This window comes from Macrobrachium nipponense, chromosome 21 (assembly GCF_015104395.2).
Source record: "Macrobrachium nipponense isolate FS-2020 chromosome 21, ASM1510439v2, whole genome shotgun sequence".
NCBI lineage: Eukaryota > Metazoa > Arthropoda > Malacostraca > Decapoda > Palaemonidae > Macrobrachium > Macrobrachium nipponense.
The window spans coordinates 61,890,917-61,909,884 of record NC_087212.1 but is presented as its reverse complement, the minus strand read 5'-3'; the positions used below and the strand labels follow the sequence as shown (position 1 = coordinate 61,909,884).

At 48.2% G+C, this 18,968-nt stretch overlaps 1 protein-coding gene across 1 annotated transcript in view; it reads left to right on the top strand.

Annotated features, from left to right (window-relative positions):
• Nucleotides 1-18,968, top strand: part of LOC135197498 (transmembrane protein 87A-like) — a 212,774-nt gene that overhangs the window by 133,817 nt on the left and 59,989 nt on the right. The window contains exon 8 of the mRNA XM_064224561.1: nt 1,229-1,346. Coding sequence (XP_064080631.1) covers nt 1,229-1,346 — 118 coding nt within the window. The remainder of the gene's footprint in view (nt 1-1,228; nt 1,347-18,968) is intronic.

The following is an 18,968-nucleotide window of genomic DNA, read 5'->3' as shown; positions in this document are numbered from 1 at the left end:
ATGTACTGTTTTCTGGAAGAATCACTTGTTTACTGCGTGTATCCTTCAAGGTGTGGCTAGCCTCAGGCGGCTCCTGTTTTCTGTAGAGTGAAAATTGCCCTTATGGCTAATCTTTTAGTGTCAGTTTGTATATTAAGCCTTCTTTTGACTATGTTGTTCTCTGTGAAATCAGTTTGCCTCAGTAAAGGGTCCGAACAGGACCGAAAGTACTTGGCTATCTCGCTTTTTCATTTTTTTCCTTCGTGGCAAAAAACTTTTATTTATAATATATATATATATATATATATATATATATATATATATATATATATATATATATATATATATATATATCTTTTTCTTTCTTTTTCATATATATACATGAAACATGAGTTTTGCATTTGGCTCAAAACATCCTTTGATCTTGAATATCAAACAATGAGGCATCCACATGTTCCTGTTGGCTGTTTATAGCCTGTCACTTTAGAAGAGCTCACGTCTCAAGCATTTGCCAATACGATAATTCTGATCAACCCATGTTCCATTGTGATATATAATTTGATGTTCCTTTCTTTTCACATTATAAGAAATTCACTTGCAAAGACTGGACATTTATATTCATCAAACTCTTTTGTCATTTACTTCATCACTTGAAAAATCAATGTTTTGCTTCATATCTTAGAGATTCCATACTGTATTTTTCATAATTCAGTAAATAGTATATTGAGATGATGCACACTGCTGTGAACAAGGCTTTGCCCAGTCAGACTAGAACTCTTAGCCTTGTGAGCCACATCTTAGTATGTACTAAATAACCATTTAGCTCAAGGCATACTATATATATCATACTATTAATTCACTCTTATTTTATGAAATATTTGCCATGCAGAAAAGTAGAGAAAGTTTTAAGTAAAACTTCTACAACTCATTATTGTTTAATAGGTATATGCATAACTTTTGGATTATTTTTAATCCTCTCTCTCTCTTGAATAGAAAAGAAAAGTTATTGTAATTATCTATAATGATTTTCTTGTTCATCTTTTATGCTTCAGACTCCTTGCAAGGACAGGTGCTGTATTTTGGAAAGTGATATGTTGTATTCTGTTTAAAGAATATGGATTTTAAAGAGTATTTTAGTGTTAGGCAGTTTTCAAAAGTAATAAAAATAGATTTATCATGTATCTTTATTTAAATTTTTTAAATACAAGACTGCATTTCAAATAGAAAAAACACTTTACTTGTGTTTCAGACCCCGGCTTGGTATGATTCTTCATCGTGTTGTTGGTGTGGGTCTTCTCTACTTTATATTGGCCAGTGTTGAAGGTTGCACACGAATCCTCCAGTCACGCACAGATCCCCATAAAAAGGTTTTCTAATTGATCTAATGTTTTTTCAGTAGTTAGATGTAATAGTAATGGCTTTTTTGGTTAACAAAGAACTGTGATAAATTGAGAAATGGAAAGAAAGTGTGTAAAACTTTATAGCAATGATAATTTTTGGAAAGATTACAAATTTGTTTGGAGATCAGTGCAAACCCTTTATTTGTATATTGTGTACATTTAAATAATAACACCTTGTTTAACCACACCAATAGGTCTAAGGGGTTGCTGATACACATCTAAAGTAGTCTATCCCAAAATCTTTGCCTGCTTACAAGCGCTCTTCCTCTTCCAAGTACATGTCTTCAATTGAGTGCCTATCTGGGATCTGGGGCCCTGGAGTTTGCTCCTTTTAAGAGAATGAATAAGTGCCCATTGGCACCTGAGTGCCCAATACATACTGAATCATCCCTTTTCTCTAGGTCCTTCTCGAGCCGATGAGCGCCCATTTGAGACAGAGTGGTCTTTGGTGTGTAATAGCCTTTCAATGCCAGTTTGTAAGGAAGTATATGAATGCTCACCAGCGCCTGAGCACTCACAGAGCTCAAAGAGTGCCCATTGGTGCCAGAGCACCAGGTTGTGCACAAGAGCTTAGCCCCTCCACTCGGATTGTCTCCCGAACGTCCATCGACCACCAAGCTAGGTTTATCGTCAGCGCCCACTGGCGCTCCTTCGTTACTGGCTCCTCATACTCATGCCACAGGAATTTTGATTCAAGTCACTGCTCCCATTCTTCAGGCTCCTATGGTTGGGAACCAGACTTTCAACAGAAGTCGGATATTTTAGGGTTGTTTAAGAAGATTCCTTATGTGCCTAATCTGCATCCGGACTTGTCTCCTGTGTCTTCAGATGTAGAAGAGGAAGTGGATCAAGTCAAGCCTCCTACTGCCTACGCTTCTCTTCTGACTTATTGATTGGCAACGTTTCCTAACTACTTCTCTCCTGCAGCTCTGGCTTCACCAGTGTCAACATATCTTATGAATAACAAGATATCTGATGAACGACTCCCTGAGATGTGCTTTTGTCATCAGCTAAGAAGGCTTTATGTGAAATCGACATTTGGCTTTCAAGCAAGAGAGAATAGGGTAAAGCTTCATTTAGCTTTCCTCCAGCCAGTTTGACCCAGAGGAGGTACTTGTCATATGTTACTGGAGGAGCTCCTTCCTTGGGAGCCAAGGGGGACTTCTCTGGTGTGATAGATTTCTCTCATAGATTGACCTTCAATTCTGCAAAAATCCTTTTTGCCACTTCAGAGCTGGACAATTTAATTAAGCAGATTTTTAAGGTCCTGGAAGTTACTAGCTTTCTGGACTAGGCAGTTGGAGCTCTTGCTCATAAAATTAAAGACTGCCCTATCTTTCAATAGGATAATTCAGCCTGCACGAGGGGGAACCCCTCCTACTTACCCGACTGTTGCTTCCACAGGTGCTTCTGCCGTGAGGGATGAGCTTGGTCAGGTGTGGGCGTCTTTAGGACTGCAGGGCGTGCTGAGTATCCAGGGGCTGCTTCATCATCTGGCGGGGTCAGGTGCAGTCACCCATGGAACGGTGACCACAACTACTACCACCCTGTCTACTCCAGGGTACGCCACCCTTCCTCACCTAGTGTACTCGCCGCACGTGGTGTCTGTCTCACCTACAGGCCGATGTGAAGCGAGGGGACCGATCGCCATACTGAGGGGGTCTGTGCTGCGGCCGCCCAGGTTTGCCGTGCTGCCGCGACCAGACTTCTGCTGCCCCAAGAGCTCGCCCCTGGACCTGCCGCCAGTGCCCAGGATGTCGCTGGCCGCTGCCCTGCCTCCTGTGTTACCTGTGCCACCTGCCGTACCTGCCGACACTGTACTGACTGTTTCTGCCGCTCCTGCTGTTCCTGCTGTTCCCGATGTGTCCATGCCTGCTGACGTCATCCCTGTTCGCGGTGTTGCTGCCCCAGACGTTGGTCTGTCCGGACATGTGCGTCGGGGCCCTGTTGCTTCGGCAACAGCAGCCCCGGCTCCGCCCTGGATGGTAGAACTTGCCTCTGTCCTGAGGAAGCTGACAAAGAAGAAGATGAAGAGGAGGAAGGTGTCGTTGTCGTCTTCATCGTCTTCTTAGTCGTCTGCAGCCGCCTCTTCCCCTTCGACTTCCAAGGCTACCCAGCCGCGGAAGAAGAAAGCTGCCTCCTCAGGAGCGGGGCCCGTCTCTCCTTCCGCAAGGAAGAAGAAGACGGGGACCAGAGGGGGTACCGGCCAACACCGGTCTCGGCCTCTCGTTCGCGAGAGGTACCGAGTGTACGGTCACCTACCGGTGGCCATGCAGCCAAGAACCAGACGCCAGAGCCCGCTCGGCGCCAGATTCACAGCACGGAGCAGAAGGCTGGTGAGAGCCGCTCAGGCGACTCACCAGGCCAGCTCTTGCTCTTGTAGCGACCAGCCGGTCACCTGGGTTGACGTGACGGTCCCAGACCAGCCACAGGCTGAGGCTGGGAAGAGGTCCCCCTGATCGCTGGCGCCAGTGGTTCGACGCGCCGCGAGGACACGCACCGGTCTTACCGCGACAGTGGTCTCTGCAGGTCTCCTGACCGCCGCTCCCATGGGGACCGATCGGTTAGGGCGACCAGCAGCAGTTCCTCTGACGCTCGAGATCGGGGCCGCTGTTCTCGGTCCAGCCGTTCTCCCCAAGGGAACGGCACGACCAGGCCTGCAGCTTGATCCCCACCGCGGGTGGAGATCGCCTGCAGCCCTCCAAGCACACTGTTTCTGCCAGTGAGCGAGGGGGGAGCGTCAGGTCTGCCTCTCCCGTGCCTTCAACTTCCTCGGGTTACACCGGGAAGGGCGAGACACCGAGGAGTCATCTTGAGGGGCGCGCCCCACACAATTCCGTCACGACGCCGTACGTGCCAGGTACGGTCTTGGGATCAACCAGGTCGTACGTGCAAGTGACAGGAGGAGACCGAGAGGGGTCTGTCGCCGTTCCCCCTCCTGAAGGGGGAGGATCTCGGGATGTGCTCTTGTTCGAGGGACTTGACGGTCCTACTCCACAAGATGCAATCACTCCCGAGATTCAGAGGAACTTTGCCGAGGTTATTGCGCTGATTCGTCAGCACAGCGATCTCGGGCAGGATCGCCGCTCCCACCATCCGAGCCCACGTCCCAGCTCGAGTTGTTCTGGGGTCCTAAGAAGGAGCCCAGAACGACAGTGGGTTTGCCACGATCAGAGCTTGCCGACTCTGTTTTGGACCAGGTCGAGTCTCTCGTCTCCGGACAATATGGCTCGCTGAAGTCTGGCAGGTCGAACAAGCTACTTCCTCCTCTTCCTCTACTGCGACAGCGGCGTTTTTATGTGCCATCTGAGGATCCAATGCCGCCCAAACAGGTGAACCCAGAGTTAGCCAGGCTAACTCCGGGTGTGTCTCTGCAGCAGCTCCTGTCGGAGAACCTCTGGTTCTCGCAGCAAGAGGCACTGGGCCTGGAATCCACCGCTATGGCGGCTTTCCAGGCCGTCTCCTGGTTAGACCTGTGGTCCCTCACAGTGTCTAAGGTCGCAGCAAACTCGGGGGATACGTTTCTTGAGGATGATGCGGCTTTCAGGAGACTGTGTCAGTCTGGGGGGAGGGCCATCTCCTTCCTCGCCCATCAGACGGCAAACCTGTGGGCCAACCTGGTACTTCACTGTAGGGATGCAGTCCTTACCCAAGTATCCAGGGCGGCTGGGCGAGAGGCGGCACTTGCACTAAGGAACGGACCTGTACAGAGTTCCTCCTCTCTCTTCCCAGGAGAGATGGTGGACGCTGCGGTGGAAAGGCGGCGCACTGATGACAGTGACCGCCTGGTACACCAGGCAGTTTCGAAGGCTTCTGGGCAGCCTTGAACTGCGGCCAAGCCTAAGAGTTTGGCTAGCGCTTCCTCGGCTGCTAAGACGGTTGCCCTGTCGAAGCCCCGAGGAAAGACTCTCGTTTCTACTTCTGCAAGAGGAGGTCGTCATCAGCCCTCCTCCCAGTCCTCCTTCTCACGAGGGGGGGTAGGGAAGAAGTCGAAGAAAGGTGGGAAACGCTAGGACGGCGATTCCCCCTCACCTGCTGCCGGAAGTGGCTGGGTGCCTGGCTAGCCATTGGGCAACATGGCAGTGCTACGGTGCCGAGAACTGGATAGTAGGCGTCCTTCGGGAGGGATATCTACTACCCTTCGACTCTCGGCCACCCCTCACCTCCAAACCGGTCCATCTGCAAACATACGTCCCGGGATCATCAAAGGATGTAGCTCTAAGACAGGAGATCAAGACCATGCTGAACAAACGAGCTGTGGAGATCATCACGGATCAATCACCGGGCTTCTACAGTCGCCTTTTCCTGGTGGAGAAGTCTACGGGGGCTGGCGCCCGGTGATAGATCTCTCTCCTTTGAACCGATTTGTTTGCCAGACTCAGTTCAAGATGGAGACGGCACGTTCCGTGCTGGACTCCATCAGGGAGAACGATTTCATGCTTTCAGGGGATTTGAAGGATGCGTATTTCCAGATACCCATCCATCAATCCTCCAGAAAGTACCTCCGCTTCATCCTCGACGGGACGGTGTACCAATTCAGGGCACTTTGCTTCTGTCTCTCAACCGCCCCACAGGAGTTCACACGAGTTCACTCTGGTGTCTGCTTGGGCCCACTTGTCCAGGATACGTCTTATGAGGTATCTCGACGATTGGTTAGTCCTGGCGAGCTCCCGCTCGCAGTTGCTGCAGGACAGGGATCACTACTGGAGTTCTGCCGCGATCTGGGGATCGTGGTGAACTTCGAGAAGTCCGATCTCGAACCCAAGCAGAGGATGAAGTACCTGGGTAAGCTGATCGACACGGTAGCAGGGCGAGTCTTCCCCGCAGACTCGCAGATCAGCAGATTCAGGGAGGCAGCCAACCGGTTCCTTTCTCGGCAGGAACAGGCAGCTCAGTAATGGCAAGTCGTGATCAGCCACCTGTCATCACTCGAGAAGTTAGTCCCTCACGGGCGTCTTCACCTGCGGTCTCTTCAGTGGAGACTAAAGGAGAGTTGGTCACAGGCAAGGGATCCACCATACTTCCCCGTCTCCCTCACGCAGGAAGTAAGGCAGGACCTAGCCTTGTGGCTGGACGACAGGAACCTCTTAAGAGGAGTGCCCCTACGCACTCCCCCCCTGGAGATGCTGCTGTTCTCAGACGCATCAAACGAGGGATGGGGCACACACCTGGAGGAGTTGCTGACTGCAGGAGTGTGGGACCATCACGACAAGCACCTTCACATCAATGTCCTGGAACTCCAGGCAGCGTTCCTCGCTCTCCAAGAGTTCCAGGACCGCTTGATGGGACACTCAGTGGTGTTGATGTGCGACAACACCACGGCAGTGGCTTACGTAAAGAAACGGGGGCCTAGTGTCTCTCCCATTGCACCAGTTGACACGGCAGGTGCACGAGTGGGCCGCGGCTCACTCGATAGAGCTGTCAGCCCGCTACATTCCAGGCAAGAGGAATGTAGTAGCAGACATGCTCAGCCGTCGGGATCAGGTGATAGGGACCGAATGGTCTCTACACCAGGACGTGGTGGAAAGGCTCTTCGACCTGTGGGGGCGTCCAGTCGTGGATCTGTTCGCCACCCTGCACAACAGAAAACTCCAGGTTTTCTTTTCAGCCGTGCCGGACCCATGGGCAGCTGCAGAGGACACTCTTCAACACCTGTGGGATAACCTCTTCTCCTACGCCTTTCCCCCGTTCAGCCTGATTCGCAAGGTGATCAGCCGAGTGCTGGCCACCCCGAATCTCAGGATAATCCTGGTGGCTCCCAAATGGCCCAAGGCCATTTGGTATCTGGACCTGCTGGCTCTGCTTGCGGAAGCACCAAGAGCGATTCTCCATTGGCACAACCTTCTCACCCAGCCACACGTAGAACGGTACTACCGAGCAGTCCAGTCTCTACATCTTCACGGCTGGCTGTTATCCACCATCTCTTGCGAACGAGTGGTTTTTCTCGTAGCGCAGCAACAGAGATGGCTGGAAATGTCAGACAGTCCTTTGCAGTTGTGTACCAGGGGAAGTGGGCCGTCTTCTGTGGTTGGTGTCGTAGACGGGGTCTATCTCCTCTCAGAGCCACTCTTCAGCAAGTAGCGGATTTCCTCGTTTTTCTTCGCTGAGAAAAGCTCCTCTCAGTCCCCACAGTCAAAGGATATAGAGCTGCCCTGGCACTTGTCCTAAAGCTGAGGGGATTGGACATCTCGAACTCGTTCGAGATCTCTTTGCTTATGAGGAGCTTCGAAAGGTCTTGCCCGCCCAGGGAACTCAGGCCCTTGGGGTGGGACGTGACTCTCGTCCTTAGGAGTTTGACTCGAAGACCCTTCGAGCCACTCCGAGAGTCGTCAGACAGGGATCTGACCCTCAAGACCCTCTTCTTGCTGGCCCTGGCATCGGCGAAGAGAGTAGGGGAACTTCATGGTCTGTCCTTCGATGTGAAATATTCCAGGGGATGGGGATCTGTGTCGCTCGATTTCGTCCCGAACTTCGTTGCTAAGACTCAGAAATCGTCGATCCATGACGACAGGTTCGAGTCTTTCACAATTCCTTCCCTAATGGACTTCACCAACATTGATTCAGATGAGATGCTGCTTTGTCCTGTGAGGGGCACTACGGCACTATCTGAAGAGAACTTGACACCTCAGGTCTGAATGTCGATGCCTCTTCGTTAGCACCGGGGTGACCAAGAAAGAAGTATCCAAGAACACGCTTTCTTTCTGGCTGCGTGAGGTGATCAGGAGGGCATACGAGACTGATGGTAGTGACGATATCCGTACGCTTCGTCCTAGAGCCCACCATGTCAGGAGCATTGGTCCTTCCCTTGCATTCCGCAAGAACTTCTCCGTGGCGCAGGTCCTGAAGGCATGGGTCTGGGCCAACCAGACCACCTTCACCTCCTTCTACCTTCGGGATATTGCCCACAGGTCCTTGGATACTTTTTCCTTGAGACCCGTGGTGGCTGTTCAACACGTGTAGCTAACCCAGACCCTCGCAGGCTGAAACAGCATCGAGTCCTGATGTGACTGTAAGAATGGATGAGTGAATGAGTGTGTGACTGGCTCCTCTTCCCATCTTTTTCTCCCCCTCTGCCTGTGGGCAGAGGGTCACGGTCGTCACCCTGTTGGATGAGGACAAGATGCAGGTGAGCTACTCGACAGAGCCCCATCCTATCCCTTTCACTAGGGATAGAAGTGAATATCCACCACTTCCCCCAACAAGGGGGGGGAAGTGGATGCCAACAAGAGACAAACCCATAACTTTATGTTGCCTCTTGCAAACAGGAACAAGTTCTTGCTTGCTGGCATTAAGAGATACGCTTGCCTCTGTCTTATTACTTGGTCCAGAGGTCTGACCATTGATCCTGCGGTACACACCCCGATCAATCGGACAGAGGCGTGGATCCCTCCCTCACTCTTACGACCAGGGAGGCAATCCAGGGTTGGGCGAACACCAGTCTGTTCACAAAAAGACTCAGATTCCTCCCACCAAGAAGTGAGTCTTCCTATTGTAAAAGGACCGAAAGGTTTGTATCCCGTGTCAGAACAAATGACAATTTGTCCAAAATTGCATTTTCATACAATCAACTTACCTGTCAGATATATACATAGCTAAGACTCCATCGTCCCCGACAGAAATTCAAATTTCGCGCCACTCGCTACAGGTAGGTCAGGTGATCTACTGGCCTGCCCTGGGCGGCAGGACTAGAAACCATTCCCGTTTTCTATCATATTTTCTCTGTCCCCGGTGGTATCAACATTGTTGTTACTACCTCCTGACTAGAATTCGTTTTTCAAGGCAATTGATCTTCTTTCATCGGACTTTTTGGTGACGTACTTGGATCGTTGTTTTGGCATTCGCTACTGTGGACTGGATTTGGACTTGCTTTTGATTTTGTTCATGACACTTACCTGTCAGATATATATATAGCTGTATTCTCCGAAGTCCGACAGAATTTCAAAACTCCCGGCACACGCAGTGGTCGGCCAGGTGGTTAGTACCCATTCCCGCCGCTGGGAGGCGGGTGTCAGGAACCATTCCCATCTTCTATTCAGATTTTCTTCTGTCGCCGGTAATGTAAACACCTGTTTTCATTACCTCCATCTAGGATTTTGGAACTTCATTGCCGCTTAAGTATCTTGGTTGTTTTCTTTTTGGTTTATTAACTTGGATTTGCGGCTAGGCATACGCTATCATAAATTGATTTAATTTTGAATTTCTTGACATAAGAAGTCTGATTCTAGTTAGACTAGTTTCAAACTTTGTTGTCTGCAAGAGGTTAGGTGAGAATAACGAAACTTTCGATATATTCTCACTTAATATGCACGACGTATACATAATTCTTGTTGAAACATCAATGTAATTAGTGTAATAATTGACTGATTCCGAAAGAAGATGTATGATTCGTATGTACGCAAATTAGAGCGTAATAGAATCAGGAGGTTTTCCTCCAAGATCAGTAAACAGAGTAAACTTTATTTTGCCTAACCTTGTGGTATGGCCTACGGGCCTAGAGGAAGTGTCTGAGAGGTAATGCCCTTTCTGTTATGGTGGATTACATCAGTAATTGGAATCTAAAGTGCTCGCTCTCCAATCAGTGTTGTGAGTGTAGTGATGTTGAATTAGTGCCCCTAGTGTTGTGGAGGGGGCGTCAGATCGGCCTTAAAACGCCTCTAGGTCTAGACCTCTGTCGGACTCCCAGGACCACAGGGAGAGGGCATGTCGAAAGCCAAAGAAGGGTTACGAGGAACCCCCACCGATCTGGCGTCCCTTCGGCAGGCCTGAAGACGCTTACAATACCTAATTAGCTTCTAGATTTATCAAAGTCTTGTTTCGCTTAAATATACATTAATAAGAACTTCCTGAAGTTCGATAATAAGTTTATAAGATTCCTTTATTGAATGGAGTAGCTCGGGCAACTCTGGGAAGAGTTAAGGCCAGACAGCTAACGGAGGCTGCTATCGCTTAGACCAACGCAGTAACCATCTATTTCTCAGTCATGAGAGGTCGGTCCTGCGGGATGGAATGACTAACCGTATCTCTCCCCTACAATCGCGGTCTTAGCCTCGGATTGAGGGGATAGTTAAGCAAACATAAATAAAATATTGTCTGCCTTTTGCTAAGAAGCTTTCAATAAGAAAGATATTACAGCCTTTCAATGCTGTTTACCGTAGGTAACATTATTAAAGGAATCTAACGCAGCAGAACACTATATATTATATAATGCTCTCATGCTTACGAAAGCATGGCTTATTAGAGTACATGCTTAGTGAGAAGATGAATGTAGTAGATAATTCACTTTAAGACTACGGTATGGTCAAGTCTTATGGCCTTTAATGCATCAGGGCGCTCGACAAGATCCTCTCTGAGATGCCGTTCAGAACCCTTGGTGTTCTATGCACCAATACGCTCGGGAAGACTCTCGCGAGGACGTCTCGTGAAGACGCTCAACGTCCTACGCATTGTAGACTACGTCCATGAAGTCTTATGTCCAATATCATAAGAAGCTTGAACTGTTCTTTTCGATCCTCGGTTCTCACTTGAGGATCTCCATTCGAATAATGTTAATTCGTTCTCTTGGCAAAGAGAACGAAAACAGTTGATTTCCATTCTCTCTCTCTTCCTCGTCGAGGAAAGAATGTAGTAGAGAATTAGATGTTCAAGTGACTACAATACTTACGTATTTTATCTTTGCGTCATATTACTAATGTAGGGTTCAAGTCATATACGCATATCATGGTTACCTCTACAGATGGCAACCGAAAAGACGGTTATTGTAAGTGTATTTAATCGGTCCTTCCTGCAAACTTCCAGGAGTTTCCGCTGTAAGGACAACGCTAAAAGGATTTGTTACAACAACACTAACTCAGCGTCTGCATCTAGCGAATTATGTTTCGCTTAAATATGCCTGCTTGAGAATTTCCTTCTGATCGATAATAGTAACAAACCTATTCCTTCGTAGAATAGAGTAGCTGGTAACTCAGGCAGAATAGTGCGAGCCGAGACTATGATAGAAAGCTGCTGTCATTGTGGATGACGCAGTATATTTAATCGGTACTCCCGGCAACTTTCCAGGAGTTTCCGATTTAACATTTGGTTAATTAAGCGTAGTGTTACGTCAACACAAAATCAGCTTCTGTATTTAGCGAATTCTGTTTCGCTTGAATATGCCAACTTGAGAGTTTCTGTTCAAAAAGTGGAAAATCTATTCCTTAGTAGAATAGAGTAGCTGGCAACTCGGCATAATGCTGTGAGAAGGTGAACGTAAGCTGCTGTAACTGATTCACCAGTCACCATTCACCAACTCAGTATCAGGTAGCTCGCTGTTATGAGCTGTTGTTTACGTCTCTCTCTCCCACGGGATTGATTGACGAACCGTATCTCTGCCCTACAATCATGGACTTTAGCCTCGGTTTGAGGGGATTTCTAGTAATCATGAATAAATACAACTTCCTTTTGCTAAGAAATTTTCAACAGAGATATCTCTTAGACCTGTTCGGCGCTGATTACCACACTGTAACAGAATTCTGTACGAGTCTACAGCGGCATAGCACTATAATAATGCTCTCCTGCTTATGCAAAGCGCAGCCTTATTAGGAAAGGAAGCATGCTTAGCGAGGGAATGGATGAGTCTGCTGGGGACCATTTCCTCGCTGGAGAAGCTTGTTTCCCTGAATAGACTGCAATTCAGACCTCTACAGTTTTTCCTACAGGAGAACTGAAATAACATCAAAGATTTAGAAATAATTCTAAACATCTCTCAATGGGTTAACGATCACCTCAGGTGATACCGAGAGGGTGCCAGGCATCCGGACAGAGGTACAGAGGTCCTGGCACATAATCTAAGAGAATTGGAAGCAATTTGGTTGGCTCTCCAGTTCCTCGAAGAGTGAGTTTTTGGTCGATTGGTCCAAATCATCTCAGATAATTTCGCAGCTCTCTCATATCCGAAGAAGAGAGAGATGGTTATCGACATAGGCACGGAACGTAACGATCCTCAAAAGGTTCGTTACACTATTGCACGTCCGTGCGGATCTTCTCGATCGACGGCAGCAACTACTGACGTCTGAGTAATCCTCGCTAAGAAGTATGTCGAGAGTTGTGGAGACTTTGGAGACGTCCTTTCGTAGATTTCTTCGCAATATTGAAGACGAAGAAGCTTCCTCTACGTTGCTCCCTTATTCTCGATCAGAGAGCGGTAGTAATAGACGCCATCATATAGTATGGAATGGGGATAGTTGGTTAGTCTCTTTTCCCCTGTTCAAAAGGTTAGGAAATATAATAAGATAATAGCTGGCGGCAGAGGGAGCGAGAAAGACGCTGATCACCCCATGTTGGCCTTCGAGAGGCTGGATTCACAGAGGTCACGTCCTTCAGAGAGCACTTTCCAAGGACCCTTCCCGAGAGAGTCGGTCTACGCTAACAGCCTCACTTCGAGAGGTACCTAAAAACCTCTCCACTCTGAGTCTGAATGCGTTCAGGCTGTCGAGAAGTGAGAGGATCTTCAAGATTAATTGCAAGTCTCATTGCCAAAGCAAAGCAGTGCTGCATATTTTGCAGTGTACAATCGGAGTGGGCTGATTCTGGAGATAGTGCAGGAAGAATGACTGTTCCTCCACCTCGACCTCTGTGAATTACTTTACCGTCTTCCCTTTCCGTCTGAAGTATGGAATAAGCTAACAGTCCCAACGATTGTAGAATACGGAAATATGTTGTTGACGGCCTCTAGGCTCAGAGATTCGGATCTGTGAAACAACAAAGCCCTTCACGATCTTTGAGGTCTGCGGAAATCTTGAAATGGTCTAGATCGAAGCTTCCGGCATGGAACTTAGATGTCAAAGCATTTCGAACCTCTCCTTTCTGTAAACTTAATACACGTGACCAGAAAGGCTAATTTTCTAACCACTCTAGCTACGGCAAAGAGGGTTAGTGAGGTTTTAGCCATCATCAGAGGTTTTGGCTTTAGAGGACATAATTTGGTGTCCTCTAAGCCTTCCGTTCTTGCTAAGAACGAAAACCCGTCTAACCCTTGGCCCAGAGGCCTGGAGATTGAGGGGATGGCACAAATTATTGGGCAAGAGCCACAGAGAGTCCTGTGCCCTGTCGGGGCTCTCAAGTTTTATCTTGATAAAACTAAAGAAAGTCGAGGTCATTCGGACAATCTGCGGTGTTCCGTAAAAAGACCAGACTTGCCCATGTCGAAGAACGCCCTGGCGTCATTTTTAAGGAGTCTTTCTAAGAGGCTCATTCGTCATGTTTGAACAAAGATTTGAAACCTTTTAAAGTAAATGCTCACGAGGTGAGGGCGCGGCCTCGGAAACATTTCAACAGAGCATGGCACTCAGTTACATCCTGAGTACCGCGTTTTAGCGAAGCAACTCTGTGTTCGCTTCGCACTCCCCGAGAGATGTGAAGACGTCATATGAGATCTGCTGCTCGCTAGGGCCATACGTGTCCGCAGATACAATCTTGGGGGCAAGAAGTACCACTCATCCTATCCTGTAGAAAATGGTTAGGAAGAGCTCTTAATTTTATTTGTTGAGTCGCCGCCAATGGCGGACTTCTTAACTCTTAAGCCTTAGTTAAAACACCTTAACTTTGGCTAGGTTGGTCAGGTGGTGATATTTACTTTACTTCTTAGCCCTCATGGTATGGTCAATATGGTCTAGACACATTGTGGTCACGCCCCCGTTGTCAGATCATCTAGAACTCACCAGCTATACAGGTCACGTCCTTGCTGGAGAGACTAATAAAGCAAAAGCAGACTTGGGTGACAGTAATCACGAAGTCAGCTATGCTAACAGGTAAGGAACCAAGATGTCTATCATCTGCATGTGAAATGTTTCCCAAAATCCTTTTATTCTGTCCCTCCCCACCTCCAATTGTGGGAATCAGCTATATATATATCTGACAGGTAAGTGTCATGAACAAAATGATATTGTTATGATACAATAAAGTTTGTTCATACTTACTTGGCAGATATATATAATCAAGTACCCGCCCAACCTCCCTTCGGGGACAGTGGCATTAGAAAATCTGAATAGAAGATGGGAATGGTTCCTGACACCCGCCTCCCAGCGGCGGGAATGGGTACTAACCACCTGGCCGACCACTGCGTGTGCTGGGAGTTTTGAAATTCTGTCGGACTTCGGAGAATACAGCTATATATATATCTGCCAGGTAAGAATGAACAAACTTTATTGTATCATAACAATATCATTTTTCTACAGAATGTCTGATTCAAGTGTTAGTGTGAGAGTTTGTGTGAATGTAGGCTGCAAGGTGAGGATACCGAAAGGATAGCGAAGGCTTCGGTTGATCCTCACACTATGCCGTAAATGTAGAGGTTTTGAATGTTCTTTGACTAACACCTGTCATGAATGTGAAAGGTTGAGTGTTGAGGAATGGAAGACTCTAACTTCTTATTTGAAGAAGTTAGAGAGGGATAGAATTAGAAGGGCTGCATCTAAGGGTGTGGGTAGTACAAGGCCTATTGAGCCTTTTCCTGATTCTAACTCTTCTTAAACCATGCATTTGATTCTCCCTCTTTATCAGGGCCCTCACAGGCTTTGCATTCAGATTCAGCCTCGGAGATCGCTGATCTGAAGGCTACACTTCATAGGATGAAATCCAAAATGGCTGCCCTGAAAGGTAAGGATAGTGAAAGTGACGTATTTAGTGAAGTGAGTGCCCCCAGTGTTGTGGAGGGGGGGTCTGACCGTCTCTGCGACGCTCCCAGACCTAGACCTCTTTCAAGCTCCCAAGCCCAGAGGAGAAGAAAAGTCGAAAGCCTTACGGAGGTTGTGGAGAATCCCCACCGGTCAGGCGTCCCTTCAGCAGGCTCTGTAGCGCAACAGACTGCTCAGGACCGCTTTAGAAAAAGCGTCCTCCGAGAGTGTTTCTCGTCGTCCGGTTCTCCTTCACCTAAACGAGGGTGGAAGGATTCGGACCTTTCCAGGCCCCTGAAAAGGCACTGGAAAGAGCCTTTGTTTGACTCGAGCCCCGAGCGCCTGCTTTTCGATGAAGACATACAGCGCGATCAAGAAGGCGAAGGTGGTTGTTGACGTTCCTCCCTGTTTACGACAGTCCGAGTAAAACTCCTTCGAGGTCTCCCTCTCCTGTTGAAGAGGACGCTGGAGAGGCTTCCAAGAGGATTCTTTTAGCGGTTCAAGAACAGTTAGCCGCGTTGGTCGGAGTCCTTTCGAAAGATCCTCCTCGTAAGATGAAGTTAGACTTCCTGTCAAGAAGTCTCGTCTTCTTTCTCCTGCCAGGCGCGAGGCTCCTGCCAGACGTGAGGCGTCTTCCAGGCGTGAGATGCCTTCCGATCACGAGACGTCTGCCAAGCGTGAAGCGCTAGCCAAGCGCGAGGCGCCAGCCAAGTGCGAGATTCCAACCAGGCGAGAGGCGTCATCCAGGAGCGAGACGCCAGACAAGCGCGAGCAGCCTACCAGGCGCGAGCAGCCAGTTAGGCGCGAGGATCCAGTCAGGCGCGAGGCGCCAGCCAAACACCAGGAGCCAGTCAGGCGCGAGGAGTCAGTCAGGCGCGAGACGCCAGCTTTGTTTCAAAGGGGCTCTGTACATGCTCTTAGCCCCTCTCCGGTTAGGAGTTTGTCTCCCGCAGAGAGGGATGTTTGGAAAGACCCCCAAGATTTGAAGACGGATTCTCCTTCTGATCCTTTTGTTGAAGAGGATTCAGAAGAGGAGGCTCGTGGTAGAGAAGGGCTTTCAAATTACAAGGTTTTGACATCTCTTCTTCCTCAGAAATATGGAGATTCCTTAACTCCTGCCGCTCCTCCTTCTCCGCGCGCGCTCTTTTCTTGCTCCAAGACGCCAAAGTCTTCGTCTTTTCTGAAAATGAGACCGACCATCTCTATGAAGAGAGCTCTCCAGTCTCTGGATAACTGGATGAAAACGAAGAAGGATCTGGTTAGAACTGTCTTCTGTATGCCCCCTGCTAGACTTACAGGCAAAAGGGGTATTTGGTACCAGACAGGGGAGAATATGGGACACACACTCCCAGCTTTTGCGGAAGCTGACTTTTCCAGTCTGGTAGACGCTTCAAGAAGGCATGGCCTGAACTCTGCTCGTGTGACTTGGGGTCTTTCTGAGCTTGATCATCTCCTCAAGGGACTCTTCCATGTATTGGAAGTATTCAATTTCCTGGATTGGTCCCTTGGGGTGATGGCCAAGAAGGCCCATGACTCGGAGGGCCTCGATCCTGATGTTCTCCTCTGTATCTTGTCGTGTATAGACAAGGCGGTACAGGATGGCTTAAGGGAAGTCTCCTCTTTATTTGGAGCGGGACTCTTGAAGAAGAGGTCCGTTTTTAGCGCCTTTCTGACTAAGGCGGTTTCGCACTCACAAAGAGCAGCTTTGATGTTTACTCTCAGGTCTGACTTTCTGTTCCCTTCTCAGTTGGTGAGGGACATTTCCCGTTCACTAACGGAGAAGGCAACCCAGGATCTTCTCCTTCAGTCTTCCAGAAAGAAGAGGCCTGTGGTAGTGGGAGAGAAGAAAGGGGCGAGTACGTCTCTTCAGCCCTTTCGAGGAGGCCCTCCCTCTAGAGCTCCCTCAAAAAGGAAAGGAGAACAAGGGTATTTCCCTGGAGGTTCGGAACCCAAGCCTTGTATTGTTTTCCGACGCGTCGGAAAAAGGTTGGGGAGCAACCTTAGGAAAGAGAGAAGTGTCAGGCACCTGGAATGCAGTTCAGGTGTCCTGGCACATTAATTGCAAAGAACTTTTAGCCGTACACCTGGCTCTAAAGAACTTCGAACCTATAGTGACAAACAGTGTAGTCCAAGTAAACGCGGACAACACCACCGCCCTTGCCTACATTCGGAAGCAAGGAGGGACACACTCGTTTTTCCTGTACGAACTCGCAAGAAATCTTCTACTGTGGACCTCCCAGAGGAACATCTCCCTCCTGACGAGGTTTGTTCAGGGACTAAGGAGCAGGAGGAGCCAGGTCCTTCACACAGAATGGACCCTCCACTCAGAAGTTTGTCAGAGTCTTTGGTCTCTATGGGGGACTCCTCATGTGGACCTGTTTGCCACATTACTCTCAAAAAGACTGGAAGTCTTTTGCTTAGTGGTAGAAGACCCCAGAGCTCTAACAGTCGACGCCTTCCTTCTAGACTGGTCTCATGTAGACGTCTACGCATTTCCCCCATTCAAGATTCTGGGACTAGTGCTAAAGAAGTTTGTGGCTTCGAAGGGGACGAAAATGACCCTGATAGCCCCCTTTTGGCCTGCACAAGATTGGTTCACAGAGGTAGTGTGGACAGTAGACTTCCCCAGATCCCTCCCAAGAAGGATGGATCTTTTCAGACAACCGCACTTCGAGAGGTATCATCAAAACCTCCCCGCTCTCGCTCTGACTGCCTTTCAGCTATCGAAAGACTTGTCAGAGCGAGAGGTTTTTCTCGCAAGGCTGCAAGCGCGATCACTAAAGCCCGCAGAGCTTCCACTATGCGAGTTTATCAATCTAAGTGGGAGGTTTTTAGAAGATGGTGTAAGTCGAAGAAGTTGTCTTCCTCCAGTACCTCTGTGACCGAAATCGCCGATTTTCTGTTATTCCTGAGAGAGGAATCACATCTTTCTGTATCCACTATAAAGGGTTACAGGAGTATGCTTTTGGCCGTCTTTAGAAATAGAGGCCTAGAGCTTGCAGATAATAAAGATCTACACGATCTTATAAGATCCTTTGAGACCACGAAGTCTAAGAATACATCTCCTCCTAGCTGGAACCTCGATGTTGTCCTGAAGTTCTTGTCTTCTGGAAGGTTCGAACCTCCTCTTATGGCCTCGTTTCGAGATTTAACGAGAAAGTGTTTGTTTCTCTTGTCACTGGCGACAGCTAAAAGAGTTAGTGAGCTGCACGCCCTTGATGATAAAGTAGGATTCAAACGAGACTCAGCCATCTGTTCGTTCAAAGCACTGTTTATGGCAAAGAACGAAAATCCTTCGAATCCCTGGCCTAAAAACTTCGAAGTTAAAGGCTTATCGGGTCTAGTTTGGTAGAGAAGCTGAAAGGTCTCTTTGGCCGGTAAGAGCTCTAAAATTCTACCTGCAGAGGAAGAAACAGATGGGAGGTTCTAGACAAGGTCTTTGGTGCTCTGTTAAGGATCCTACAAGACCTATGTCCAAAAATGCTTTAGCCTTTTTTGTAAGGAACGTCATTACAGATGCTCACAAAGTCTGCACTGACGACTCTTTTAGACTCTTGAGAGTAAGAGCACATGAGGTGAGAGCAGTAGCGACATCTCTCTCTTTTCACAGAAATATGTTGCTAAAGAATATCTTGGAAGCGACATGGAAGCGACCATATTGGAGGTGTAACTCAGTGTTGGCATCTCACTTACTTGAAAGACGTTCATGTGACCTACGAGAAATGTTTTTCTCTGGGTCCTTTCGTGTCTGCGGATACGATCCTGGGTATAGGAGCTAACACCAATCCTTAAATGGTACGTAACGTCTATTAGATATGTTCTAGACTTTCTGCTGACTAAGTGCAGACGTCGCACTGGCGGCCAGTCACTATTGTTCAGTAAGGAACTCTTGTGATATCTTATTACATGAGTATCATTATTATTTTTTTTTTGAAAATTA